Genomic DNA, 27,606 nt, shown 5'->3' with positions numbered 1-27,606 from the left:
TGTTTGTTTGCACAATGGCTTTAATTCACTTTCAACTAGTTTTCACTACTCGCATTGTTGAATCAATTGAATGTGTAAGTAAAACGACCTCAAGGCGTTATTCGTGGTTTACACTTGAGTAAAAATAATATTACAGAAGGCTCACTGTGATATTTCAGCAATGAATACGTGAATGTTCACAGTTGACATGTTTACGGTATGTACAGTTACCAATAAAAGAAATTGTAAAAAAAACATTCTTAAAGGAGCAATTTATAACGTTGAAAGCAATAATATAGCAGAAAACAACCATTTGTACGTATATAGTGACCTGCTCCCTCCTGTTTGTGTTCTACAAACTTCTGCTTTGTTGACATTGCCGGCCGCGTCAGGACATCGGACTGTTTGCAGAGGTGGTTCAGACCATCCAGGCGGCAGGAGCCGGTTCCACCAGGGCCTGTGACGAGACGTCGGGGGTCCAATGCCAACGCAAGGAAAGGAGGCTAGACCGCCGGTCCTGTGCAGCTGGGTCCATTCTCTCCTTTCTACTGCAGTGTTTGATGAATGGAGGGCTGTCTCACGCCGCTGTCACAGTGTATGCAGCAGCCATTTGTTCTCGCCACCAGGTCAGGGCGGGGGGTCGGTAGACTGGTTACGTGTGCCTGCTCCCCGCTATCGATGCTCCAGGCTTTGGGGAAGGGGCCCCCTGAGCCTCTGGAGCACTTCTCTCTGAGGGTTGGCGAGACAGATTCTCTGCATGCTAAACAACTAAACCGTCCTGTTGTTGCACCTCCAGTTATTTGACCACATTGGGGTCGCCCTCGGACCAAAACCTTGCTTTCTGTTCCCAAGAACTCAAGGAGGTGTTTTAGATTCCATGCTGGAGGCGGTTTGTCTTCCACCACATGGTGAAGAGGGTGGTGTGAGTGTCACTCATGTGGCACCTGATGCACCTCCATGTTCCTGTGCTCCTCTCTGTACGTTTGACCCTTGCAGGGTTAGGCGGTGGCTTTACCCAGTTCAGATGCGTATACCTGGGTGGACTGGGTGGCCCTATTTCTCCTTGGCCTAGCTTGTAGCCGGTCTAGATCAGTGTGGTTGGGTCAGCGTCATGGTGTGCATTAATTAAACTCAATGCACTCAGAGTCCGGTGGATGGCTCCGCCCGTGTTGACAGAACTAGGGTTACGACATCGTAACCTTCAGTTCGTCGACATTCTAGCACAGCAACAGAAATGAAAAGCCAAAATGTAACTTCCAAAATGCTTTATGCACAAATAACACTCGACACGTATTGTTTCTTTTTTTCTTCTATTTAGAATAAAATGATATTTGAGTAACATTTACACATCAAGCTGACGAGACCGGGCTCTCAATCACAATACTACTGGAAATGTAATTTTATGCAATCCAGTGAGGAACATTCAAGATGTCAAAATTACCATTATGGAGCCGAGTTATCAGGGATAAGTGCTGCAAATAACCGCTTAGCATGCACTGAAACGTAACACAAATGGTCATTCAAATAAATAAAAAAACTAAATTACACATGTGCCTCAAGAATCCATCCTTTCCTATATGCCACGTTTGCATTACTTTATTTAAAAAATGTTTTCCCTCTTTATATACAAATGCATAATTTTGCAGGGTACACCACTAACGCTGTGTAAATGTATTTACTGATTGAAGCCACGTGGAAGTGACCCAGCACCTTCATGGACACGCACTGCAGAGTCTTTACTGGGTTCCTTCCCGACTGGATCGTTCTTTAACACGATGCATGCAGATTCTGTACATTCTTTAGCTTCAGCGTCACCAACGGGCATATTTCCAGGATTTTCTTTGTGTGAAACGTCAAAACTCATTGTCAGCTGTTGAAAGTAGCATAGCGTTCCTTTTTTTTTTTTTTTACACAAGCATCTATTTCAGGCTTTATATTTAACAATAGCTGCCATTTTGGGAAATTTGCTTTCTTGCTTAGTTAGATGCAGGGTTCATACACATGTTGACTAATGGAGTTCCAGGACTTTGTCCATGAATACACCGTACATGACACCAATGAATGAGAGACAATAGTTTGATTAAAAGAATAAATATTTATATAAATTATTATTCTTTTAATCAAACTGCGTAAATGAACATATGAATATAACAAATGTCCATGACTTTTTCAAAACTTTTGGGCAAACAGGCCTGGAAATAACCATTTTCAAATTCAATGACTTTTCCAGGTTTTCCATGACCGTACGAACCCTGTAGATGTAAACATTGAGCATAAAAACTGGAAGCTCGAGACTCTCTGGAGAATTCAGAGTCGTTGCTTCTTGCCAAGCAATGGTCCAGGTCATAACCACAAACCATAAACTACAACCTGTAGTGGTTTTTAAAACTTTGTTTTGTTGTATGTGTTGAACAAGGTACTTTTGGATCGAGCCCAGCCAGCTGTTTCCCTTTGCCTTCCAGTCTTTATGCTAAGCTAAGCTAGCTTCATATTTATTGGGAAGATAACCAAATTCATCTTCTACCTCTCGACAAGAAGCGAAGCCAATAAGTGTCATTTCCCCCCCAAAAAATCAATCAATTCCTACAAAATTGGCCTTGTGTGTAGGATGCTTTCTGACAAATTAAGGCACAGTGACTAAAACAAAATGAATGCTTTTTGCACTTTGAGACAAACGTTTGATAAAACCGGAGTGCCACAATAAAACTGCCTCGAATGATCCATTAGGAAAACAACGGCGCTTTTTTTTTCTTCTTTTCTTCTTCTTCCGAACATTTTTGCAAGTACGTGAATTCTGTCCGCATCACCGATGTACATAAATTGAGGCTACGAGATGAACATACGAGAATACCGAAAAGAAAAATATATCCATAATTGCCGAGTGAACGTTGGTGTGCTATTTTTTTTTACATATGCTGTAAGAACAATAGACACGACCACAGTCCAACATGAAGGTTCTTCACAACTTTAAAAATAGTAACATTTTCCTGTATCGTCACGATTCCCGGACGACCGCTGGGAACGCCGTCAACCAGCGTTCGCCCGTCGCTGTACACGCCCGTGAGTTATGTGCTGTAAGGTGTCCCTTCTCCCCACAGCTTTGAGAGTCTGAGTGAAAGCCGATGCTTTGTCTCTACCGCTTTTAAAAGGAGCCGGTCCATCCGGCCGCGAAAGGAGTCGGCTCCCACGTTAAAATGGATCGGAATACTCCGGCAAAAAAACGTGGCGGTCAGGTCACCGGTCTTTGTTGGCTCTCTGGAGGGTTTGTTGGATTCGAACTCTGGTGGGCAGAAAGGTGGGAAGATGGACGTAGGACCGGATCCGTCGTCTGCTGGAAAGGCAGTCTCGGGTTTCAAGCATGCGGACGCGGGGAGTCCAAATGCGAATTGGGAAGGAACAAGGACGAGAGCTGCACATTTTTGCACAACTGTACGTCGAGTGTTGTGCTTTTGGGCCGGGATGGAGGTCGGGAAGGCGAACGTATGGGTGGGGAGGATTTGGGGGCACGCGAGCCTCAGGAGGCCGAGCTAACCGTCCTCTTCGATCTCTTCCTCCAGAGCCTCCTCAAAAGGTCGCTCTGGTAGCCTGAAGCACTCCTCGAAGAAGTTCACCAGGGACTGGCTGAGGTGTTGCCTCGTTGCTTCACTGTGAATGAAGTGGCCTTCATCTGGGTAGATCTGAGACAGAGAACAGGTGACTGAAACACAGTGTTTGGCCATTTTCTGTCAGACACATATCAGTGGATACAAGACCTTAACATGTATATATATGTGTAAATATATATTTACATATTTTAAATATATATGTAAATATATATATTTATATTTAAATAACTATTTATATATATATATATATTCAAATATATATATATATAATATATATATATAAATATATATAATATATTTATATATAAATATATATAATATATTTATATATATATATAATATGAATATATATTTATATATATAATATATAATACTCTGAACGGGATAGGTGGTTACGGATAATGGACGGACGGATGGAGAGCGCTCCTGATACAGGAGAACATTCCTGATACAGTAGAACATTCCTGATATAGGATAACATTCAACAAAATGTGCCTGCTCTGTAATTCGCTCTGACCTTTTTAAGGGTCGACTAATTGATTTAGCACTATACGGCACATTAATTTGACTAAGATATTCTAACTGAGTTCTCACGCTGACACGAGCCGACCTAAAGCCGAGCAAAGAGGATCCGGGTTCAAGCCTGCGTGCGCGGTACCCCCATCCTTCGGTCGCCGATGAGCTCCGATGAACATCCAGCTGCAGTGCAGTGTGTCCTAATTGGATTAGTCCTGGTGTTAATGCAGGAGGCCCAAGGAGGTCTCGTAATCTCGTTATGTGGAATGAAGGCATTGTGAGGGCTAATCCTCGGCCTGCCGGTGGATCCCACTGGGCCCACAAAAGCTCCCAGAGGTTGGAGAATAACTGAACCAGGCAGAGAAAAGGGATCAGGGGTAATTACAAAAGGAGTAGAACGCACATGCACGTACCTGTAAGGTATAGTTGGCCTTCTCATTGATGAGCTGGGCGATGAATTTCGCTGTGTGTTGGAAATGGACCTTTTCTGGGGAACATAATAATACACGGACAAAATGTCAAAGATCTTAATGTAAGATTTTTCGAACTAAAACAAACATAGTTGTAGGTGTTCGGAACGTCCTAGTCCTACCATCAGCTGTTGGATGAATGATAAGAAACTTCTTATCCATGAACTGAGATGCTCTGTGCGCTAGATTTCCCATCTGAGGAGCGTTGACACACACAGCAACACATTAGATCGGAACGGATACTGATCGCGACTGCAACGTGAAACGTAATAATTGTAATCAAGTCTTACCGTGTACGCCCTGGGGTCAGGTTTAGGCAGCCCGAGATACCTTTCTGAAAAGGCAGATGCTACGGGAAGGGGGGAGAAAGATGGCTTCAGTTACGACTTTGCTTTCACGTAGAGGTCTAATTGAAACTTCGTGTTAACGGCGAGATCGACGAGTCGTTTCCGTCACGTTTTCCAGGTTCTTCTCCATATTCAAATATATTCACACATCTACGTATTCTTTAGTCTCGAAGCATGACTTCATTTGCAATTCTAAACTCAATTCTAAACTTAATACAGTGTCGCACTCTCTCTCCCCCCCCCCCCCCCCCTCCCCCCCACACACTTTAGCAAAGCGAGAGAAATCAAATTGATGTGAAATCACTCGCGGTTCCTCCTTAATTTGCAGTTTTCCTATCTCCTCACATTGCTTTCCTTTGGTGGCCGAGGTGAGGCTGTGGTAACGCTGTATGATTGGGTTCAAGCTGTATGTGCAGCAGCACACTGACAAGGGGATTAAGAACAACTATATACACAGAGACTATATACAGACTATATACACAAGGACTATATACAGACTATATACACAAGGACTATATACAGACTATATACAGACTATATACACAGAGACTATATACAGACTATATACACAAGGACTATATACACACACATACTATATACACAGAGACTATATACAGACTATATACACAAGGACTATATACAGACTATATACACAAGGACTGTATACACAGAGACTATATACAGACTATATACACAAGGACTGTATACACAGAGACTATATACAGACTATATACACAGAGACTATATACACAGAGACTATATACACAGAGACTATATACAGACTATATACACAAGGACTATATACACAGAGACTATATACACAGAGACTATATTCAGACTATATACACAAGGACTATATACACACACATACTATATACACAGAGACTATATACAGACTATATACACAAGGACTATATACACAGAGACTATATACAGACTATATACACAAGGACTATATACACAGAGACTATATACAGACTATATACACAAGGACTATATACACAGAGACTATATACAGACTATATACACAAGGACTATATACACAGAGACTATATACAGACTATATACACAAGGACTATACAGACTATATACACAAGGACTATATACAGACTATATACACGAGGACTATATACACAGAGACTATATACAGAGAGACTATTTACACAGAGACTATATACACAGAGACTATATACACAGAGACTATTTACACAGAGACTATATACAGAGACTATATACACAGAGACTATATACAGAGAGACTATATACAGAGAGACTATTTACACAGAGACTATATACACAGAGACTATATACACAGAGACTATTTACACAGAGACTATTTACACAGAGACTATATACACAGAGACTATTTACACAGAGACTATTTACACAGAGACTATATACACAGAGACTATTTACACAGAGACTATATACACAGAGACTATATACAGAGACTATTTACACAGAGACTATATACACAGAGACTATATACACAGAGACTATATACACAGAGATGTATACACAGAGACTATATACACAGAGACTATATACACAGAGACTATTTACACAGAGACTATATACACAGAGACTATATACACAGAGACTATTTACACAGAGACTATATACACAGAGACTATTTACACAGAGACTATATACACAGAGACTATACACAGAGACTATTTACACAGAGACTATATACACAGAGACTATATACACAGAGACTATTTACACAGAGACTATATACACAGAGACTATTTACACAGAGACTATATACACAGAGACTATACACAGAGACTATATACACAGAGACTATATACACAGAGACTATATACACAGAGACTATTTACACAGAGACTATATACACAGAGACTATTTACACAGAGACTATATACACAGAGACTATACACAGAGACTATATACACAGAGACTATATACACAGAGACTATATACACAGAGATGTATACACAGAGACTATATACACAGAGACTATATACACAGAGACTATTTACACAGAGACTATATACACAGAGACTATATACACAGAGACTATTTACACAGAGACTATATACACAGAGACTATACACAGAGACTATATACACAGAGACTATATACACAGAGACTATATACACAGAGACTATTTACACAGAGACTATATACACAGAGACTATATACAGAGATTATATACACAGAGACTATATACACAGAGACTATATACACAGAGACTATATACACAGAGACTACAGCTGTTTGAAGGCTAGAAAACAAACGCCTTACCGTATAATTCAAAGTCGGTGATGGGCGAGAGGACGGCGCCACACTTCACAGAGGATTCCTCGCCGCTAACCAGCAGGCTGGTCACATAGCCTCCATACACCTGAGGTACAACCAACGTGCATGTTATCACCACTGGTGGAATGTATTCAAGTGCATTCACTCAAGTAGTGTACTAAAGTACCACGTTTAGGGTATTTGTACCTCAATTTTGTAACTTTTTAGAGGCTCTTGTGCTTCTTACGCCACCTCATTTGTGTTCCTTCTCAAGCTGGATGACAGATTGAGGAAGCCTCTCGAATCAGCTGTAAAACTGGGTCGTTTCTCTAAGCTCATAAAAAGTTGACTCTTTAGGGATACGTGGTTCTCACAGGACCGGGACGCTATAAACTGGATCAAATTCTGAACACCACATTGCTTAATTCTCGCCTCAAATGTTTTCAGAAACACATTTTTGTGTACCGCGAAGCTGTAAAATGAGAAAGCGGAACCTTAGTGCAAACTGTTAATCCCAAAAGATCATATATAAACTAATAAAACACTGACACAGAACATTGTACTGCACAACAAGTGCCGTTACTTTTGATACTTTAAGTCAAATTCACTGATAATACTTACATACTTGTCCTTAAGTATGTTTTTAATGAAGTATTTTTTACTTTAGTAAAGGATCTGAATACTTCTTCCACAACTGGTTATTACAGAGCCTGTAGAAGTAAATTCAGATAATAGTATAATGGAGTTTTGGGCTGTAACCCGTTAGGTTCCTAAATTAACGCCTGAGGAACATTGTGATGCCTTCAGGTACACGCAAAGAATATTCTTACCTTTCCAAAAGCTCCAACTCGGGTCCTGTCGACGTAGGGCTCGTTCAAAAGAAAACTGCAAGAGATACAAATGGGTTGACGTGGCATATACACTGTCTCACCATGTGTTTACTAATTCAATGGCAATGCTAATCTTTGTGCCCACACTTTAAATGTAACTGTAAATGAAACTGTAACTTAAAATGTAACTAACTTTAAATGTAACTTTAAATGTAACTTTAAATGTAACTTTAAATGTAACTTCAAATGTAACTGTAACTTTAAATGTAACTGTAACTTTAAATGTAACTTGAAATGTAACTATAAATGTAAATGTAACTTTAAATCTAACTGTATATGTAACTGTAACTTTAAATGTAACTTGAAATGTAAATGTAACTTTAAATGTAAATGTAACTTTAAATGTAACTGTAACTTAAAATGTAACTTAAAATGTAACTGAAACTTTAAATGTTACTTTAAATGTAACTATAAATGTAAATGTAACTTTAAATGTAACTGTATATGTAACTGTAATTTTAAATGTAACTTTAACTTTAAATGTAACTTTAAATGTAACTTTAAATGTAAATGTAACTTTAAATGTAACTGTAACTTAAAATGTAACTGTAACTTAAAATGTAACTTAATTGTAACTGTAACTTTAAATGTAACTTAAAATGTAACTGTAACTTAAAATGTAACTAACTTTAAATGTAACTTAAAATGTAAATGTAACTTAAAATGTAACTGTAACTTTAAATGTAACTTTATATGTAACCAACTTTAAATGTAACCAACTTTAAATGTAACTTTAAATGTAACTGTAACTTTAAATGTAAATCTAACTTTAAATGTAATTAAATAAATCTGGCATATACTGGAGACGCTCTGTACCCACAGAGCTTTGTTTGGACTGAGGCAGTCTTACTATAATAGGAATCCTACTATCTTTATTATCTACACAGTCCAGTGCAGGGGGGTCGGAAGAGGACATGCTTTAAGTTACAATTAAAGTTAGTTAAAGTTAAAGTTAAAGTTGAAGTTAAAGTTAAAGTTAAAGTTACATTTAAAGTTAAAGTTATATTAGTTACAAGTTAGAGCCACGTGCACGCGCGCAAACCGCAACATGCGCACGCACCTGTGTTTATGTCTTTATAGAGAGATCAGAGGAGAAACAGCTTCAGAGTTGCTCGGGTTACAGTTACTCCACAAAGATAACAAATATATCAGCGCGTTCGGCTCAGTCTTTCCTCTCTATTGATAATACTATATTTTTGTTACAGGGTTTTAAAAGGTTTGGCAGAAAATCCAGGATATGCTTTTTCTAGTGTTATATATATAGATATAGATATATACATGTATATAATATATATGTATATAAACACCTCTCGGTAGTAACCACACCATCGAAATTTCTTGCGAAATTTTCTAGTATACCACTGCTATAACAAATAATAAAAATAAAAGATATACATTCATACATATAAGTGATATGTTGAGAAGTGATTTATAGGTTTAAACCACTAGGTGTAAACCATATATGTGGCTTCATGTAACCACAGATATAGTTTCATGAGCCGTAGGGAATATTCTAATGTCAGTGCATGGTGTTGGAAAATCCCCTTTTATAAAAATTTGTTGCACGTTTATCCTCATCTCTGTTCAATCTATAATGAGGCGATGTGACATACCGGAGTGCTTCCATCTGGTCCCGTTCCTCGAACACGCCCAGCTTCTTCTGGATCCGGTGCAGCAGGTTGGTGCCCTGGAAGCCGCTGCCCAGTCCGTCGCAGCGCACCACGATGGCACCGAAGCTGCTCACCAGCACCGTGGCCCAGTCCGTGTGAAAGCGCTCTGCCACCGTCTGACCACCAGGGGTCCCGTCGCTGCACACACACATAGACAAACGCGTGGATAAAAGCACAAGCGTTGCATAGTATCTATGAGCGTGTGTCTGTTTGGGACCCCGTGGACACATAGCGTCTGTCTGAAAAATGCTTTTAAAAAAAAAAATCATATTTGATACTTTTGAGTGAGTACTATTTACTGCGTGCAGCTGGCTGAGAGCTACACTGCACATGGAAGGTTGCGCAACATCAGCAGTACGAAGGAGCGCTGAGAGGAAGAAAGAAAGCTGGACGTAATTCGTCCCGAAAGCGGTGAAATGTGATATCTTTTTAATGATATTTCAGAAAGTGTCTGGTTATTGTAGAACTGCGGGTGCCTCCATTGAGTGACAATGGAGAGGCGGGCGGACCACGGAGGGCCACGTTCTGGAAAATCTAATATTTGAGCTGCAGAGTCGAAGACGGTTAAAGGCCTCGAGGAAAACGTGGTGTGTGTGTGTGTGTGTGTGTGTGTGTGTGTGTGTGTTTCCTCATTCACAGTGTAATGATTATCAAGCCAGAGTAGAGGACAACAGAGCTCTTATTAAAAATGAATATGCCAGATTAAAACTCCAGGAAGTCTCCACTGATGAGCCCGGGCCTGCAGAGTCGGCACTGCTAATGGAAAAAAAAAGACAAGTTTTTCCTCTGCGGAAGTGTGTGCGCCAAATGTTCTGTACACACACACACACACACACACACACACACACACACACTCATACTTACACAAGCAGCAGCAGCGGATAGTGTGCTGTGTCCACGAAGCCGGCGGGTTTGAGGATCTGCAGTGACAAAGCTGTAATGCAGACACAAACAGGCTTCATCACAAACACAACAACACACAACTACACACCACTACACACAACGAGCCCCGTTTGGTTGAGAAACTCTCAAATGTATATATTTTAGCGTGTTTACAGTGTAACCGACAAAAGTATAGATGCTGTAACATCTGCATTTAAAAAGATGACTACGGAGGACGGGATGTATATATGAATGTTTATTTCCCATAAATTCATCTGAACTTATTGTTTAATTAATTTGGTGCTCCCCCCCCCCCCCCCAAACAGATTTCAGTTAGCAGAAAATGTAAATAGTGAAGTATGGAGGAAGCCAGTATGTGCCCAGGCCGGAAGGGTCGTGACCCTCTGAGGTTTTTGGTTTTCTATAAAGTTTGCCTCCGTCAACAATGAGATAATTCATTATTATTGTGTGGATGTGGCGCCGGCGTGCGATACGTACTGTAGTCCTCCAGGTGGATCTCCTTGTACTCCACGATGGGCATCTGCATGGAGTCCAGGGTCAGCCTCAGGTTCTCGTTGCCCTCCAGCTTGTATACCTCTGCGATGCCTGAGGACAGCACATGAACAACCAATCAGATTCTCTATATCTATGTCCGGGCAGCAAGATGGGCGGAGCTTCCAGTCCAAGGTCATGTCACAATATCATCCTAAACTTCAAAATAAAACTAAAAATCCCTATTCTTAGCATGACTGTCCTGTGTTATCATTCATATACCAAAGACCACCTATGAGCAGTGTCCACAGTTAAGTCCACATAAGTAGGATTATGTATGGAGCTGTGCATTAAAATTCAGACGAGAGAGAAGCTCCACACAATATCAGAGCCTCTTGTCCTCCAAAACTTTCAGCATGAACTCCAACAAAATGCAAAACTTCAGATAGAGGGAGGAGAAGGAGAAGAAGGAGAAGAAGAAGAAGAAGAAGAAGAAGAAGAAGAAGAAGAAGAAGAAGAAGAAGAAGAGCTCCAGGAGTCAGGTGACGTAGCGTAAAGAGGCTTCACAGCGAAGACGACGGGCTGGACAAACACACGACTTTCACCCAGCAGACCTCAGTTTGAGTCCCGCGTGTTGTAGTATGTGAAGAGTTGGGAACGTATTGTACTTTTAGTGCCAAACGACCTACATCCGTTGGACAGAGGAACCAAGGGAACCGAGTCGTTCTTAATAGACAATGTACATATTGTGTAAAACAGAAAGGAACCATAAGATCCGTCTCCCTTCATAGAACAGTAACTCCATAATATTATTATATTATATTACAATCATAATAATCCTAGTATCCTGATTGCATTGACACTTGATTGAGCGTCAATCATCTTGCAGAAGAAAAGCCTTTCACACAAACAACACACTCCCCCCCTCCCCCTCCCCCCCTTGGTCGGTCACCATCGGGGGGGCACAGCTCCGTTTCGATAGCTGACAACATGAAATGATCTCGGGTAATAACATCCAGAGCTCTCTTAACATAATCAGGACGGGGACGTCGTGTTGGTCAAAGACAAACGGGCGATGAAATCAAATTTACGGTCTCCCGATATCGACGTCGGGCAGGTCATAATTTAATGAGGACTTTCCAGTAATGCGATTAAACGCTCGTCATGCTGAACTCGGCCTGTCGACCGACAGCACGCGTTCCTTCTGCTCTGCAACGGAAACACGCCCCCGTCCCCCCCCCGTTTTCCACGAGGCCGTTTTCAACGTGGCTTTTGATGCCGCTGCGTTCAAGGTCACTTTTACATAATCCAGAGTGAATGCAAACATAGAAAACCCATCTGCGATTGGATTAGCGTAAATACTCACTCTCCCTGTCCTGCGTCTCACTCTCGCCGTCTCTCTGCGTCTTGTAAACGGCCACGAATGGGACGTCCCGCCCTAGGGAGGAAATCAGAGACGCGTTACAGGTACACAATGATGCGTTTGGTTGGCGTTTGTTGCGCTAGCAAAGTCCGTGTTCAGATCTTTTTGTCCGTGGGAGAAAGAAGCAAATCTGTGCTTATTCCATGTATTCATTGCAGTGGCTGAAGCAGCTCTTTCCTCCCATATCTAGGCCACCAACAGAGTCCCTCACGCTAAAGCCGCATGACCTCGAATCGGAGGGAGCGGAGCACAGCGGATGAAGTGATTGATGCACTTAGAGAATTGGGAACACGGTGGAAAGTGTGCAGCAGCTTTATCGCTCACGTCCCCGCGTGTCTTCCTCCCACTCGCTCTCAGCTCGCGGTAATCATATCATATCGTGGCCTCGTCACATTCAAAATCTAATTCATCCAGGCAAGCTGCGAGGAGAGGGGCAGGACAATGGAGTACCAGGGAGGGTTTGGATGGCTCTGTGGTCCTCCCCCCTGTTGGATCTCACTTCGGTGACGATCCCTCTCTGAGCTCCACTTTTATTGCATTATATTTACCAGCTAAATGGATCATTTGTGGTTTAAAACAACCACAAATATGCATATTAATGTAGCAATAAGGGACTTATAAACTTTTATTTTAACATAAAACTACACTTTGTTTGTCAGACTGTTATACTCTTATCTTTATAAATATATATATATATAAATAAATAAATAAATATATATAAATAAATACATATATATATATATATAAATAAATAAATATAAATAAATATATATATATATAAATAAATATATATATATATATAAATAAATATAAATATATATATATACAGTATATATATATATATATATATATATATATATATAAGAAAAAGAAAACAAGACTTTTACTTGTACCATATTAATTTTATTGAGTAGTATTGCTACTCTTACTTAAGTAAATTATGTGAATACTTACTCCACAACTGCATTAAACACATTTAGATTTACTTAAAAAATACTAATGTAATGCAACAATAGAAAGGGGCGTCGGTCTGCATTGTACTGAAGATGAAGTTAATTGACCTGTATCCAACATCCTCACCTGTTGGTACACTATGAGTCTTCACCTTCAGGTTATAAAGGTCTACACGCATCTGAAAGTGGGAAGAACTGCCAGAAGCCAGCGCTGCAAAATGACTGTCATAATAATAATATCATCACTCCCTTGACGAAGCCAAACTGGACGAGTGGACGCCATCTTTGTGTTAGAACCTCATTGTTAAAGCAGAGGTACGTTGGGCAGAGAGTTGAGAGGGAAGACGGAGTCTCCTTCAAAGCTTCTGCGTTAGCTACCTTGGCAGCTGAGCAGGAAGTAGCTCATGTTGAGGCTGAAGGAGCCGCTGATGTAGTCGCAGCCGTCGTACAGCGCACACGACAGACAGCGGCGGTTGAACGACCCGAAGGTGTCCGCGCTGCGGTGACAAGAGAAGAAGGTCATGTTGCAGTTTTTCCATCCAAATGAGCCCAAAATGTAATCCAAAAACAAAACAATCCATAAAACACGGAGAAGCGCCGTCACCTGTACAAATGTCTTCGCTTCGGGCCATCCTCGGTGCTCAAGAAGTATCTACATGAATGGAGAAAAGAAGAACAGAGTTTAGCTTTAAAAGAAACACCAGAGATGTCCCAAATACTCACTAAAATAGTCGTTTCATAAGTGAATGATAGAGGGGGTAAAAAGAGGGGCGGGGGCATCTTTTTTAGGCCAAATCTTGCCCCCCCCTTGTTCGTTGACTTTTTCCAAGTAACTTCAAACCCTGGGAAGGAGTAACTGTGAAAGGCCAAGAAGTGTGGGCGTGAAATCATCATGGAGGGGGCGGGGGCGGGGGGGGGGGGGGGGGGGGGGGGGGGGGGGGGGGTGTCACAGCCGAGCCCATTCCGAGGGGTTTATCGCTTGGAGCCGTACGAGCTGGTGGGAGAGCGCGGCGCTCGCCTGCGACAGGCGATAAAGTTCAGTTGCTGTTGTGCAAACGCAGCATCGGTGCTATAAATAAATCAAACGCCACGAGGATGCTTCTTGACTATAACATTTTTTTTTTTTTAAAAAGGGTTATTTACCAGTCGGTAACAATCTGCTTCACCAGCAGCTCTGTTCACGGCATTGGAGCATTTGCATATGGATGCTCATTAGCTCCAAATAGTTTCTCTGAGTTGTTTTTAGCTCAATGGTGTTTTGTTGTTTTTTTATTTAAAAAAAAACATTTTAATCGTCATCTGTTTGCCGGATATTTCCTCATGTTTCTTCATTTAAACAAACCTAGTTTGAAGTTATAGGATGGAAATACATATTTCACACACTGTTGTTTATTGCTGTGATATTATGATACACTGTTACTTATCGCTGTGATATTATGATACACTGTTACTTATCGCTGTGATATTATGATACACTGTTGCTCTTCACTTTAATATTATGATACACCGTTACTTATCGCTGTGATATTATGACACACTGTTGCTCTTCACTTTAATATTATGATACACCGTTACTTATCGCTGTGATATTATGACACACTGTTGCTCTTCACTGTGATATTATGACACACTGTGAGCGTGTGGCGGGTCGTGGGCGCTCACATCAATTGGCTGTCCTCGTTGTGGGCCAGGACCTCGGTGACATCCCAGTCTCCGGAGGTGATGGACTGCAGCGTGTCAGTGCTGGTGTTGGGCTTTGGAGATGTAACAGAGAAAGTAAAGAGAGTGTAGTAACTGTGTTACGTGGTGACAGATCAAGGCAATACAGCTGCTGATTCTGTGGCCTGTTGAATAAAACACACAATAATATTGGAGCTACCGTCTGGATTACCTGTTTACCGACTCTCAACAACACTGGACACGTAACTAGTCTCTCACCTGGGAGATGGACATGGAGATGTGGAAGAACTTGCCCCTGCCTCCTTGTGGAATGGCACGGGTGAAGAACAGCTTCAGCCCGTCTTTGGAAAACAGAGGCTTCTCGTTCTGAAGGTTATACAAATATTTTACTGAACAAAACACGAAAATAGCACCAGAAAATGAGGTCGATAAATAGTTGTACAAAAAAGAGACTACAGGTGAAGAGGGTAATATTTTAGATATGACGCTGGATGTTGATTATATAAATCAAGACAATTCTTTTTTTGTACTGAAATGTTGCATTTAAATAGGCAAATTAGATATTATCTTAATAAATATGTGCAAACATTTCAAGGTGAAGCATCTGAGGGCATTTCAGATATCTCTCTTCATCACTACAAAGTGTTTTTAGGAGTAACATGTTGTCTACATATGGCAATAAAGGATGAATTAGCTACCCAAAAATCACAACATTGACCAGTGTGTGAAAAGAAAGTATGTTTGTGCCTCTGATGTCTTCCCTTACGAGCTTATCACTGTGTCACACTGAGCTGCAATCAGAAAAGCATATCAACAAAATCTAGACTAATTCAAATTAATAGTTAACTAAGAACTTTATGTTTCAATATTCTCACCTGTCTGTGCAGCCATCCTTCACTCTCATCCTCATGTTTCTGTAGAAACAGGTGGATAGAGTTAAAGTAAGTGTAAGACAACACACACACACACACACACACACACACACACACACACACACCTTTGTGCAGACCCCCGTCGTGGCCTCGCACAGCGTGAGGATAGAGATGTTCTGGGCCCGGTTCAGCCAGTTGATGGCCAGTTTGGTGGTGGTGGCCCATTTCACCATGGTAACGTAGTACTCACTGACCAACACAGAGAGATGAGTATATATTCATTACTCCGTTTGCATTGCTGCCAATCAGCGTCGTCAGAGAGCAAAATGACGGAAAACGCACCAAAAGAATATTCTGATAGAACTTTAAAATCAGAAGAAAACTTTAATGACGTCTCGCGATACAACTTAGATATGAGAGCAGCTCATAATGAGCCACAGAAGAAGGAGGGATTAGAGACCGGGTGTAAAACCAAACAGAGCAAACTAAACTTGGGATCACATTAAAGTGAAAATGCATCACTGGAGAAACAAAAAAAAAAAACTTTACCGGACGCAAAGGAAATTAAAAGACGTGGCATCAGAAAATGAATACATCGAGAGAGAGTACACACACGTGAGAGAACATGAATATGAATTTGATATGTATCTTCGCTAAACGGATGCACGCGGCGTCAACAGTCTGCACGACGTTGCCGGGGGAGACGGACCGGTTGACGGATGCCTGACTCACCCCATCCTGGGATCGTCGGGTCTCCTCATCTCGATGGTGTGAAGAGGGCCGTTGAGGTTCACCACATACAGAGTGATCACGGGGTTCTCCTCGCCGGCCTGCGTGGGACGAGGAGCGAGGAGACGATTGACTTATGAATATGAGAGAATATGAAGGAACTATCTTCTTTGAGGGGTTTACACTGTGCACCTTAGGGTAGTGGTACTCCTTCCCCGTCGGGTACGGCGTGCCCGTGAACATGGGCAGCTCCATTCTGGGCACCAGGGTGTCATTGATGGTGGCGTACGCCAGCCTGGCGCCGTCTGGAGACCACCAGTGGGCAACGTGGGACTGGAAGATCTCCTCTGGAAGAGGGAGAACCATATGGCCATCAATCATAATGACATGATAAAAAAGACACAGCAGAGACACAAGTTAATTATATTAGAATCACACTGCTGCTGCTTATCCTGATTAGATAATAAGAGGTGTTGAAAAAGTCTTTTAAAAGAATAATCCTGCTCCATGAGTATTAATCGTCGCTCTCCTTTCACTGAGAAATTATTGCATGAATGCTGGCGATCGCAGATGATTTATGGATGTAAGGATGAGCAGTTTTTAGAAATAAAACACGGAGCTTAAGCATCACAGTGACAGAGCCTTGAAGACGCCAGAAGATACCGCCCTCACAAAGCCTTTCATAAACAAATGAATGTTTATATAATCCGCCCCATGAAAAGGACATTAAATATTCTAAAAAAGAAAAGCGCCATCAGCAATCCTGCACCCCAACTCTGGCCCGACCTGTTTGCTATATTTGGATTGACTCACTCTGTATTTCTCTCTTAAAACCTGCACAGAAAAAACACACAAAATGTTCAGGTCATAAATCACAACAGCGTTTAAACCGCAGCGACCTCATTTCCAGCAAATGAACCAAACAGCAATTTCTCATCAGGTACGACTACACGGTGCAGTTCACCATGTCGGTTGTTGGGTTGTCCACTGCCTCTTTCTCCGTGTGTGCGTGTGCGTGTGTGTGTGTGTGTGTGTGTCATGACAACTCATTTCAGGACTCGCGACCGAGAGGTCCCCCCCGAGACCCTCCGTGTGCAGGTGTGTGCATTTAAAATCATGTCGCAATCGCAACAGGCAGAGGAAATAATGGGAGAAAAGTAGTAGTGCAGGGCCTCCATCTCTTCAGTTACACACACACACACACACACACACACACACACACACACACACACACACACACACTCCTCCGTCAGCACACAGTGAGTTATTAAGAAACTATGCAAATGAAGCTGACTGAGGGAACAAAGCACGGCCGTCTCCATCCTGCTTCATCATGGAGGCGATGACGCAGACTTCCTCCACTCACAGTGTGCCACCGGCTACATACATAGCAACTTTTTGCAATTAAAAAAAATGTCACTAATGCTGTTTATCTGTTGGACTGGGTACTCTTCGGGGGAATTACCAGACGTCAGCTAACAATTAGCATTTTCATTAACCGCGCATGCTCGGTGGAACGACTCGAGACGCAGCGTCGCTGCACAGACGCCCTCGGAGCAGACGCCCTCGGAGCAGACGCCCTCAGAGCAGACGCCCTCAGAGCAGACGCCCTCAGAGCAGACGCCCTCAGAGCAGACGCCATCAGAGCAGACGCCATCAGAGCAGACGCCCTCAGAGCAGACGCCCTCAGAGCAGACGCCCTCAGAGCAGACGCCCTCAGAGCAGACGCCCTCAGAGCAGACGCCATCAGAGCAGACGCCATCAGAGCAGACGCCCTCAGAGCAGACGCCCTCAGAGCAGACGCCATCAGAGCAGACGCCCTCAGAGCAGACGCCCTCAGAGCAGACGCCATCAGAGCAGACGCCCTCAGAGCTGCAGAGGTGTGCGTCACTGATGGACACTGTTAATATGAATAACACGAGAAGGAGTAGGCCCTCTTCCTGCCTGCCGTTTGCCCACCTGCACCCTGCTGGCAGAGCTCAGTGGAATGATTGGTTCACACTGACTGATGATGACCACACAGGACAGCGTTGTGCTGCATTATGCTGCATATGCAAATAGCAGCTCTGCCCGCTGGCCTTCACAGTCAGTAGCTTCCAATGCGGACTCGAACCACCGGGGCTTCACGGATATGCTCGGCTGGGGGGGGGGGGGGGGGGGGGGGGGGGTCACCTTGGATAGTCGAGGAGAAATAAAGTAGTTTGGCTTCTAGAAGTATCCTGATATGTGCGCAATAACAAAAAGGGAAAATGTAGATGACAAAAGGGAGAGGAAGTGAGGGAGAGGAAGTGAGGGAGAGGAAGTGACAGAGAGGAAGTGAGGGAGAGGAAGTTAGGGAGAGGAAGTGACAGAGAGGAAGTGAGGGAGAGGGAGTGAGGGAGAGGAAATAATGGAGAGGAAGTGACGGAGAGGAAGTGAGGGAGAGGGAGTGAGGGAGAGAAAGTGAGGGAGAGGAAGTGATCTACTTCTGATGAGCCGGCTCTCATTTCCTTTCTTTTTCCAGTGATGATTACCAAGGCGAGCCGTCAGAGGCCCATCTCCTCTCTGCGTGCTCTCCATCAGACTGAATATTACTGCGTTATTAATGCATCAGAGTCAATGAGTCATTAACCGCAGACTGAACCAATGAGGAAAAGAGAAGTTAATCAAACCTTGCTATTCGCATTTAGTTAATTTCTTGCAATTAGAAGAAATACAAAAAAAATACATGTATACATTACACGAGCCATGTGGTAGTATCGAAGTCTGTGTGGACAACACGATCAAGTCGACCCATACTCCTGTATGAAATATGTCCACGTGTGTCCAACAGAGGGCGGCAGTGTGCCGTCCCAAAGAAGTAGAGCAGCGCTCCATCACACAGAGAAATGCAGCTTTCTGGTGTCTTTGTGGTCCACTCCAAGAGTCACATGGAACAATCTCACCACCCCTACGGCCACCTCTACCTCAAGACCGAACCAGGTCCCGGCTAATTGTTTTATTCAACGACTCGGCGTGGCAGAAAGCGAGTCACTAAGTGGACGTTTGACACCAGGGACGCGGCGGTTGGTTATAGATGACGCGACACTCAAGAGATGCTGAGAGCAGTGAAACTTATAAATAACGCACAAAAAAAAGCACCCGACGGAGAAGAGAGGTGAGATGGAGCGCAGCGTCTTCAGAGGCTGCGTTTTGGGGCTCCACGTAAAGAGAGATAACAGGGGGTAGATTCTGCCGGAACAAAGGGCTTAATGAAAGCTATTTTTCATGCTTGTTATTGTGTCATGTGACCTGTTGCCGGGACAATGTGGACGACCTCTGCGAGCGAGACACTGAAAACAAACGGACCGGATCGAGTAAAGACAAACGTTGTTCTTCCGTTCCATCCATTCGATCACATCGTAGTCTACCGCCTGCAGCCTTCTCCCATCAATACTGGATCAATTGCAGCAGCTGTAGTCCTTTAGATACACAGCATGTGAGGATTATAGCCCCCATGCTATGGTAGCACAGTGTTTTGGTCTCTCTCTCGGGTGCTCAAAGGGGCCCATCCATCAATTTTAAACATAAAATGATGTTTACTTGTCAGAAGGAGTCCCGCTGATGCCTTTGGAAGCAGTTATATAATGTGTTATGTGGCTCCGGAGGGATATTTCCAAAGTTAAATGCTAAAACAGGTTTTTAGTTTTATAGCGCGATGGGCAATACAACTTATTTATTTGTGTCGCGAGCACATTTATGCTCCTTGAGTTCCACGGCAAACTCAAAATGACAAGTCTCAAGTGCGTCGTCTATAACCGGCAACTCTAAAAACATCGGCATCCCACAATGACACCATCGTGGGAGCAAATATCGATATCTATCTTCATAATATTTCTTTCGCGCTGAGAAGATACAAACTTTTCCCAATCCGTGTTTTTTGTCACATTCTCCCTGCCAAAAACAAAAAAAGTTCTCCCAAACTATTTCCAACCGTGTGTCTCACACGACATTCAAAACAAACTAAACATTTATAACCTTTTTTTTTTTTTTTTTGCATTAATCTTTTCCAGCGCACAAGTGTTGATGATGCGGAGACTCCGGGGGCCACGAAGCAGAGCGATAAACAGACACAAGTCATCTCGCCCAAAAACATCTACGGGGCAAAAAACACGACCGGTAATCAAAATCCGCGGCGGCTTTTTTAAATTTGTTATCTCGGCTCACCAGAGCCCGACGAAAACAGCTGTTTCCCTCGGGCTGCGTCACGCCGCGGGACGCGTCGGTATCAGCGCGGCCTCAATAATCACACGGGGCACTTTGAGACCCTCCCCGGGTCATTTGGACGACTACACACAGCCGACGGGGCTCTTGGCTACGTCTCTTTCATTTTGTTTCATTTCACATCCCCCCACACACACACACACACACACACATTTGTGGATAAAGACAGCCACGCCAGCCAGAGGATATTCGAGCCCCGGGGAGATTATTCGCCGACCTTTTCACCCCTCGGCATCAAATCCGCCACGTGGAGCTTAAGACCTCATTTCTCCCCGCGCGGCGGTCTGAGCCTCGGCCGGCGTCATTAGCATGGAGAGCGCTCCGTCCTCGCGGTCCCACCGACGAATGTAAACACCGAACAACCTGGAGACACTTCTGAGCTCCCCCTGCAGACGCCGGCATCGAGCCAACTCTATTTACAGGCTTATGCACAAAGAGGGGATTAGTGAATAATAGAAATGAGAGCGACTTTTAGCATGTTAGCAAAAGATAAACAAATAATATCAGGTATAAAAATAATCAATTTATCCTCATCAGCTACCTGGAATGCATTTTGGCAACACGCTGTGGACACCTGGACATTAAATATGACGTCGCAAATCGATTAAAAAGAATGAAAAAATGCCCGTCAATATAACCCATAATAAGTCCATTCAGCCAGCCTCCAATATCAACACCTCTCTGAAGCACTTTGAACTAGATCTGAACATTTTAATCTTGATTATGAATAATTGGTTATCTCTGGATTTTGCCTTAACTACATTCAAACCGTCCCAATTATTTTTAAGATACTGTACGCAACCTCGTTTTAAAACGATGTCTGAAACATTTCATTTGTTTGAATTGAATAATAAGATATTACGCGATAACGGGCAAACGCATGGAGCTAACCTCCAAATATTCTCCTCTATGATATCTATAGATAATAAAAACAGGAGGAATCTCAACCTGCCACCGCATCACGCTCTCCATTTTGGAGGAACAAAATGCAATTCTGTTGCTCCACAATTCCCTTTAATCTCAACATTATGAATCTGGTCCCGTGTTTTATCTGTGATTTATCCCGCAATAATGATGAGTGTAAATTACCAGGCCTTCAGCAGTGCATAAATACCATCCGGGCGGGGTTCGACACTGTAATAACGCTGTGATTAATGTTTAAATGCCCGGGAATGGATATTGCTCTTGAAGGATGGACGTGGTTTCAGATGTCGCCCCCCCCCCCCCCCCCAGCTAACGCGGGAGATAAAGAGGAGCCGCGTGGGTTGGCGGTGCATCGGTGACCTCAGATAACCTCCAGATACGCATTGTTGTACGGCGCTAACATGTCGCCGCCTGTCAGGGGGACGTCTCTGTTATCTCTCTCTCTCTCTCTCTCTCTCTCTCTCTCCGTTGCCGCCCGTTATTAAAACGCACTTCCACCGGAGCAGAGAGCGCGGGTGTGAATTCATCAGTCGGGCGGCGACTGCTGCAGCCGTCACAATTTTTTATTTATTTTTTTGTCTTGCGCAGGTGGGCTTTGATCGCCGTTCAGAAAGCACCGTGACATCTGCGTCAGACGTGTGCACGTGAATGCGAATTCAACCGATTGGGAGGACGGGTTCATTTTCATTTCCTGTAAGGCCTGAGGGAAAGTTGACAGAATTTCTAACATTTAATTTGCCTGAAAGAAGAAAAAAAAAAAAGCGACACGGCGCAAAAAATACTAATGTGGATGCAGCCGCAGGGCGATCAGACCGTCTCGTGTCATTACTCGCTAATACAGACAACAAGCGTGGCGAGCGCTCACATTAAAGTAATGGTATGGAGAAGGGCGAGAGAATAGAGGGAGGAGAGAGGTTCACTTCACATATTTTTCCCCTATCGGTCATCTTGGTGCTTCTAAAATCTCTTCATCTTTTGATGACACTTTTAACAAGAAGCTTCGTCTCCATGGGGATCCGTCTCATCGCATGTCGAATACGTGATTGGTGAGTCGCTTTTTTATCGCAGCTGGAGAAAGTCAGAAAGTACGTGTTGTGTTGTGAAGGAGCGCTTTGTCTTCTTTGCTATCTTAGAAATCAAGCTGTGACCCCAGCTGTGAGGAAGAGTTTGGGCATTTTGGGAAATTTGACTTTCTTACTGAGAGTTAGACGAGAAAATCGATACCACTCATCATGTCGGTTGGTAATGTAAGGCTCGAGCCAGCAGTGGCTAACTTAGCTTAGCATAAAGACTGAAAACAGCTCGCTTGGCTCTGTCCAAAGGTAAAACCAGAGCCAGACTAACTGCTCCCACATCTATAATGCCTTATGTCTCTCGGGGTCAGCATACTGGACATAGAAAAGTCCCCATGTCGTCACGATGTACGTAACTTCAAAGGAAATAAGAGACGCTCACCTTAGCTTAGCATAAATCCTGGAACATTTCTGACGGCATCAAACTCATCAACTAAACCTGTTTGTTGTTGTTGTTTGCCTTACCTTCATACAGCCAATCACTGAGCCCGTTGAAGATCACGCCCTCCTTGCCAGTAGACACCAGGCGAATGGAGCGGTTGTCCACCCTGGAGCGATAGTAGATGTTGTTCTCAAAGACGAAGATCTACATGAACCAGAGAGAGAGCGAGGAGGAGGTGTGTCACGTTAGCGTGAAAACACATCCTGGAAACATGAACTATCTTTAAGCTGGAAAGCCCACGACAGGAGCTTCCTTTTTCAAACAGAAAAGCACATAATCCCTTCCAGCTGATACAAATGTTCACCTGACCCCGACAGCCTTCCTACGGGGAATTCCATTGTTCGGGAATGAGCTTCTTACATTATTATTTGTATTATTATTAGTATGAACACTCGCAAGAGAGAAAGCCTGAGGGCAGTTTGGTATTTATGCCTGGGTTAGAAGCCAGGCTATCACAGCTACAAACCCACCCCGTGAGCATTGTCACGCACAAGAGAGTGCACGTGTCGGCGATGACACCGCCGGTTCTTTTTATTGGAGGGACACCAAAAGATTTTTGACAAAAGAAAAAAGAGGAAAAAGAAGTCCTTTCAATGTCTGAAAAAGAGACGGCTGTGAAAAGATTGCACAAAAAGAACCTTGGGACCAACCGGTGACTTTGATGCTCTCTCCGCTACAGACCTGCAGGGCTTTTCAAGATAACTGAAGGTCAACTCTTTCATTACAGAGAATAATAGATCATCGGCGCCCCCGCGGTGAGTGTGATAGGGCGGGTGGCTCTCGGGGGCTAGAATTTTAAAATGTTTCAAACCTTAACGGCCGTCCTGAAATCAATCGCAGGCTATTACGGGGAAAAGGGGTTCGGTCAGGATCTCAAGGATTAGGGAATCGGAGGGGCCTCGAGTTGCTATCGAGGTATCCGTTCGTCAATGATTGTCCATGAAATATTCACACTGAGGAGTCTAAATGTTGGGGAAGATGTACGGCAGGAAATCCGATACTGTAGATGTCAACGAATACTGAATGTTGTTGTTGTTCTTTCAAACACTGTAGAAAGGATAAACACCACACAGAGAATATACCCCATGTACAAATGGAGCACTTTTCAATCTTTTACTATACAACATTAAGTATGCAAACATCTCTTTAAAAGGTACAACACAGAGTCTGTCCCGGGGGCCCACGTGGCTTGGAGCAGATGGAGTCCCTGTACAGCAGCTAATGTGGGCCAGAGCCCAGAGAGAAGACCTGGTCCGGTTCTCTGGAGGTACAAGTCAGCAAAACATCCTCAGCGAGAATGTTTTGGACGAGATTATACGAACGTCGTGCCGGCGAGGACGCTGCCGCGCTACCGAGACCTCACCGGCACGAAGAGAACGTGCATTGTTGGTCACTTGTTATATGTTTCAGCAACATATTAGTGTCAAGGGGCGAAGTACGGACAAAACTATGAGTGTAAAAGTTTGAAAGATTTGAGTGTAATGAAAGTGGGTCGAAAGAAAGATTCTATCGAAATGCATTATATATAAACACACACACACACACATACACGCACACACACACTTGGCTGCCTTCAGGGAACAGGAAGCTCCTCCATTTAATGGGGGATTTGCTTCCCAGAAAAAAAAAAAAGATACATGTCCGCAACTTCTTTGCGCAGATCCAAGATTCCGCCGATTTACCGAAACACGCAGACTTTCTAGCGTAAAGGAATGCTCAACATGTGGCTCGACAGCTGTATTTGGGAGTGTGAATCTGGGCATGGGGATTTAATTAAACACGTGAGGGATTTGGGAACAGGAGAGCAGGTGGGGCTGATTGGTGTACATCGGATGCCTCGACGTGACAGGACACGCCTCGGCTCGCGCGGCGTTAGCTTGTTTTTCCGCTGACGGACATCTCTAACTTCAACCTCCACCTCTTCCACAGAGGACATCTGAACCTCCGGGGGGAACCGGCTGCTGCTCAGCGTCACGCTAACGTAATTCGCCTGATGGAAGTAGAACCACTTCCTGACTAATGGTGGGAAACTGGAGGCTGTATCAGTCTAGCGACTGTGTTAATTAATCCGCCGAGGAGATAACAGGTAATTAATAGCATTGTGCCGCAGAATGTTATCACTTTTCTTTCCGTCTGCCCTGCAAACCGACAGACTGGAGCTCATTACCGACCCCGACGAGTTTCGACTGTGACGACGGAGGCGAGTAAACGACTCGTCTCGGAAGGGTTGCAAAGGACCGCCGCGCGCCGCGAGTCAAACGACGGGGTTTAACTGGAAACGTTGTTTACTAGGGGGATCTCGGAGAAGCATTAGGATGATCTGAGGGACAAATTAGTTTTTTTGCGTGCTGCTTTTCAAGGACTCAAACGCACACCGCACCAATTATAAAAGAGTCCTGAAAGCGGGATCTTCAAAAAGTTTCCCTCGTCTATCTGGAGCGAATTTTGAAGGCCACGTCACATTTTCTTCCAAATGGCCCAAAAATGCAGCTTTCTTTCCATCGAATTTGGAGGACACGACCTTTGAAGCCTTCGCAGCCCCTTCGGTATCCCATGAGTCTGTCTCAGGTAATCCAGGTGCGCTTGTAGAGGCAGAGAATGGAGCGTAAACATGTCGAATGTATCGGGTTTCAATAATCTGTTAAATCTATCACATGAAGTGGACAAATGAGAAAGTCACCGGAGGATGCAAACGAAGGAAGTCAGCCATCAACTCACATTTCCCATTAATCTGATTCCACGTCTGTCAATTGTGTGCGTAAGTGAAATGTCACAACGCCGACTGTAACGCCAGGTACGATGGACACTTGTTCCCTCGCTCCACTTGTGTTTACTCGGCCGTTTAAGGTTAATTTCCTGAAATAAACGATTTTGTGATTTGACAAAGGGACACTTGAACGCACCGTTAGTTTTGTTTTCATGCGCTTGACCCACCTTCACGGGCTGCATCCGGCAAAGGATCGACATTCGGATTAGAAAATGGCATTTTCTGCATTTGCACAGGATTGCCAAAGAAGTGACCTCGAAGCTGCTCTAATCAACTTTCTTTTAAAAAAAATATTAACAATAAATGAAATGACTACATGTATGTAAAAACGGTGTCGGCCTCAGTGATGAATTCACAGAGAGTTTTAGCTTATTTTATGCTTATTGTTTTGATTTAATTAAGACCAATTAATGCAGGTTTAAACATAGGAACTTTCACCCCCCTTTAGGGGGCGCTAAAACCCTCTAAATCATTTCCATTAGCTTTATAAAGCGACATTAAAAGAAAGCTACTTGTTAGACAATGCAGATGGTTATAATCTTAACTTTGAACCCATCATTGATCCTCAGGCATAAGATGAGACCCTGGACTTTGTGGATATTGCACTTCTTACCAGTTGCTGGTCCTGGGGTCCCCAGCCCGCGTACTGCAGCTGAGCGTTTCGGACCTCCGGAGGGTTCAAGTTCCACGTCGCCCTGGGGTGCACAAGACAAGAGGACACGATGCAATCAGATAGAAGTGAGGCTGTCTGCTCCCAGCGCCGCTGCAGGAGAAGAACCAGCGGAGCACACCTGAGAACAAAGATTTAGGTGTATCCATAAATACACACCTCTCCTTATTGGGAAAAGTGCTGCACGCTGCAGGCTGCAGGACTAGAGGTCTTTGTCTGACAATGAGGATGAATGAGGTCGTTAGCTGTGTTTTTTTCTTTTCTATTCGTTGCACATCACCACTAGGTGGCAGCACACAAATGGACTTGATATGCGAGAGCTGCTGACAGTGCTGTCAGGTAAATAAGTGAGGTTGGCAAAATGGCCATAACATGTAATGTCGAGCGACTCTCTCTCAGGAGTGAGAATGAACAATTTACACACATTTGTTTCACGTCTTTTTTAACACAGAGAGGTTGTATTGCAGCAAAGAGTGCCGACTTGTTGTGCTCTGGTAATGTGTGTTGCCTAACCCCCCCCCCCCCACACCCACCCCAGGCATTTGAACCCAATTGCCACCTGAGGTCACACATCACCGATTAACCCTTTCACCTCATAGAAGGGTAGAGGATCTGGAGGTAAACGGGGCGGATGATGTCGCAGGTTGCTTTGTTGGAGGGGAGTTGTTCAAAACAGTTGCCTCTCAGAGTCACAGGCAGAAAGATCAGGTGGAAC

General features: G+C 43.5%; 1 protein-coding gene across 2 annotated transcripts in view; it reads right to left on the bottom strand.

Moving 5' to 3' along the window:
* Window positions 1-3,335: 3,335 nt before the first annotated feature.
* Window positions 3,336-27,606, bottom strand: part of LOC117749475 (dipeptidyl aminopeptidase-like protein 6) — a 104,601-nt gene continuing 80,330 nt past the window's right edge. Inside the window, exons 7-26 of one of the 2 annotated variants that reach the window (XM_034560042.1) lie at window positions 26,835-26,916; window positions 23,478-23,598; window positions 16,966-17,120; window positions 16,777-16,874; window positions 16,170-16,293; window positions 16,048-16,086; window positions 15,431-15,538; window positions 15,155-15,246; window positions 14,097-14,144; window positions 13,871-13,989; window positions 12,483-12,554; window positions 11,123-11,230; window positions 10,607-10,676; window positions 9,686-9,880; window positions 8,013-8,067; window positions 7,189-7,288; window positions 4,861-4,919; window positions 4,693-4,765; window positions 4,514-4,587; window positions 3,336-3,656 (exon numbers count right to left, since the gene is read on the bottom strand). In XM_034560042.1, coding sequence (XP_034415933.1) covers window positions 3,507-3,656; window positions 4,514-4,587; window positions 4,693-4,765; window positions 4,861-4,919; window positions 7,189-7,288; window positions 8,013-8,067; window positions 9,686-9,880; window positions 10,607-10,676; window positions 11,123-11,230; window positions 12,483-12,554; window positions 13,871-13,989; window positions 14,097-14,144; window positions 15,155-15,246; window positions 15,431-15,538; window positions 16,048-16,086; window positions 16,170-16,293; window positions 16,777-16,874; window positions 16,966-17,120; window positions 23,478-23,598; window positions 26,835-26,916 — 1,942 coding nt within the window. In that variant the 3' untranslated portion in view covers window positions 3,336-3,506. The remainder of the gene's footprint in view (window positions 3,657-4,513; window positions 4,588-4,692; window positions 4,766-4,860; window positions 4,920-7,188; window positions 7,289-8,012; window positions 8,068-9,685; window positions 9,881-10,606; window positions 10,677-11,122; window positions 11,231-12,482; window positions 12,555-13,870; window positions 13,990-14,096; window positions 14,145-15,154; window positions 15,247-15,430; window positions 15,539-16,047; window positions 16,087-16,169; window positions 16,294-16,776; window positions 16,875-16,965; window positions 17,121-23,477; window positions 23,599-26,834; window positions 26,917-27,606) is intronic. The other variant, XM_034560043.1, reaches the window with a different exon arrangement.

The sequence above is a fragment of the Cyclopterus lumpus genome, chromosome 20, assembly GCF_009769545.1.
Source record: "Cyclopterus lumpus isolate fCycLum1 chromosome 20, fCycLum1.pri, whole genome shotgun sequence".
Taxonomy (NCBI): domain Eukaryota; kingdom Metazoa; phylum Chordata; class Actinopteri; order Perciformes; family Cyclopteridae; genus Cyclopterus; species Cyclopterus lumpus.
This window is presented reverse-complemented; position numbering and strand designations above follow the sequence as displayed.